This window comes from Alligator sinensis, unplaced genomic scaffold, assembly GCF_000455745.1.
Source record: "Alligator sinensis unplaced genomic scaffold, ASM45574v1 scaffold728_2, whole genome shotgun sequence".
NCBI classification, from domain to species: domain Eukaryota; kingdom Metazoa; phylum Chordata; order Crocodylia; family Alligatoridae; genus Alligator; species Alligator sinensis.
This window is the reverse complement of record NW_005842573.1, coordinates 442,983-444,495: the sequence shown is the minus strand read 5'-3', so window position 1 is coordinate 444,495 and position 1,513 is coordinate 442,983. Positions and strand designations below refer to the sequence as shown.

The window sequence follows — 1,513 nt, the reverse complement described above, 5'->3', positions numbered from 1 at the left end:
GGGGGAGAGGCTTAGGGTTTGGGAACTTGACTGTGGAGCAGGGTGGCTATATTAAAGACCACTGCTCACCCTCCCCAACACCCTGCCAAATTTCCTGACCTGTGGGGAGCCCCACGGGCCGGATGCTGTGGCTCCGCAGGCTGGAGGTTGAGCACCCCTGACCTACAGCCCGGTGATCGGCCTGCAGTCGCGGGCACCAGATGTGGAGAGCTAGCGTCTGCCCGCGCCCCTGCATCAACTAAAAAGGCAGGTTTCATTTCCACTCCCAGCTTAGCAACGTGGCAGCACCCCGAGAGCGCCGAAGTTTCATATCTTGCTTTTTCCCCAGCCCCAACACCTGCCCAGCAGCAACCGGCGCCTTTCTCCACGCGGGAGACAAAGCCCTCCCCCGGAGCTGCCAAAAAGAAAAGACAAACCATATGCCGGGAAAATGGCGATGTCAGCACAAACCCGAATGCCAACTTCCACCCCCGCTGCCAGCGGGAGGGAGGGGACTAGCATAGGCAGGTCCTGGGCCAGAGGGAGGAGGAGGGGGAGAAAAAAAAAGAAAAAAGTCACCTGCAGTGCAGGCATCTCTTCACCCACATGCCCTACGGGCTCCTGCCAGTGGAGGAAAGACCCCAGGGGAAAGGCAGGAGGGCCCCGGGCATGGGCTGCCCAGCTGAGGATGCTTTTAAGCAGCGCCAAGCAGCCACAGTGCCAGGGCAAGCGGGCGGCTGCGGCTGCGCTCCCCTCCCGCCCAGAGCCAGCGGGGCACCCCTGCCCCTGCTCGCCGGAGCCCGCACCAGGTCCCCGCAAAGCGCCAGGCTCCAGCAGCCCTGGGCAAAGGGACCCCGCAGATCCCAGCGCGATGCCCTGCCCCCTGCCCACACACCGCAGTGCCAGCTGCTGCGCTCCTCCCAGCGCCGCACGGTAGCCCTGGGCAAACCTGCAATCTCCGGGACCATGCCCGCACACCGCAGAGCTCCCCCCAGGCCCCCCCAGGCCCCAGGGTCCTCCGTGCTCAGCCTCACCGAGCGCGGCAGCTTGGCCGGGCCCGCCCCGAAGTTCACCACCAGCCGCTTAGGCTCCATGCTTCCCCCCGCGCCGCCGGCTCTAACCACTGCTGCCGCCGACCCCCCTGCGCGGGCTGCAGAAGTGTCCTCGGCTCCCCGCCTACCGATTGGCCCTTCTCACATGGTTATGCAAATGACCCCTGTCGGATTGGCGGCGGCGCCCCGAGGCGTTCCGCCATTGGTGGAGAGGCGGCAAGCGAACGCTCGCTTCGCAGATGCAATCTGGAGCTGAGATTGCAACACTGCGGCGGGAGGAGCGGTGAAGCGCTGCGCGGAGCGGGGTACAGCCCAGCCCACGAGGCATGAGCCTTGGGGGTGTCTCCTCCTTGCAGGTGCCCGGAGCAGCCAAAAACCACGCGTTTCCCCCTGGACAGGAGCCTGCAAAAGGACAGGAGGCTGAGCGGGAAAGAAGGAAGATGGTGTTGTGCTTTTTCCCTCTCATTCTACTCTTGCAGCCT

General features: G+C 64.8%; 1 protein-coding gene across 4 annotated transcripts in view; it reads right to left on the bottom strand.

Annotated features, from left to right (window-relative positions):
• Positions 1 to 1,143, bottom strand: part of PSAT1 (phosphoserine aminotransferase 1) — a 25,132-nt gene extending 23,989 nt beyond the window's left edge. For 2 of the 4 annotated variants that reach the window (XM_006032450.3, XM_025214221.1), the window contains exon 1: positions 1,014 to 1,142. In XM_006032450.3, the coding sequence (XP_006032512.1) occupies positions 1,014 to 1,073 (60 nt within the window). In that variant the 5' untranslated portion in view covers positions 1,074 to 1,142. Of the gene's footprint in view, positions 1 to 416; positions 511 to 1,013 lie in introns of all 4 variants that reach the window. The other 2 variants (XM_025214220.1, XM_025214219.1) reach the window with 2 other exon arrangements.
• Between the last annotated feature and the right edge of the window lie 370 nt (positions 1,144 to 1,513).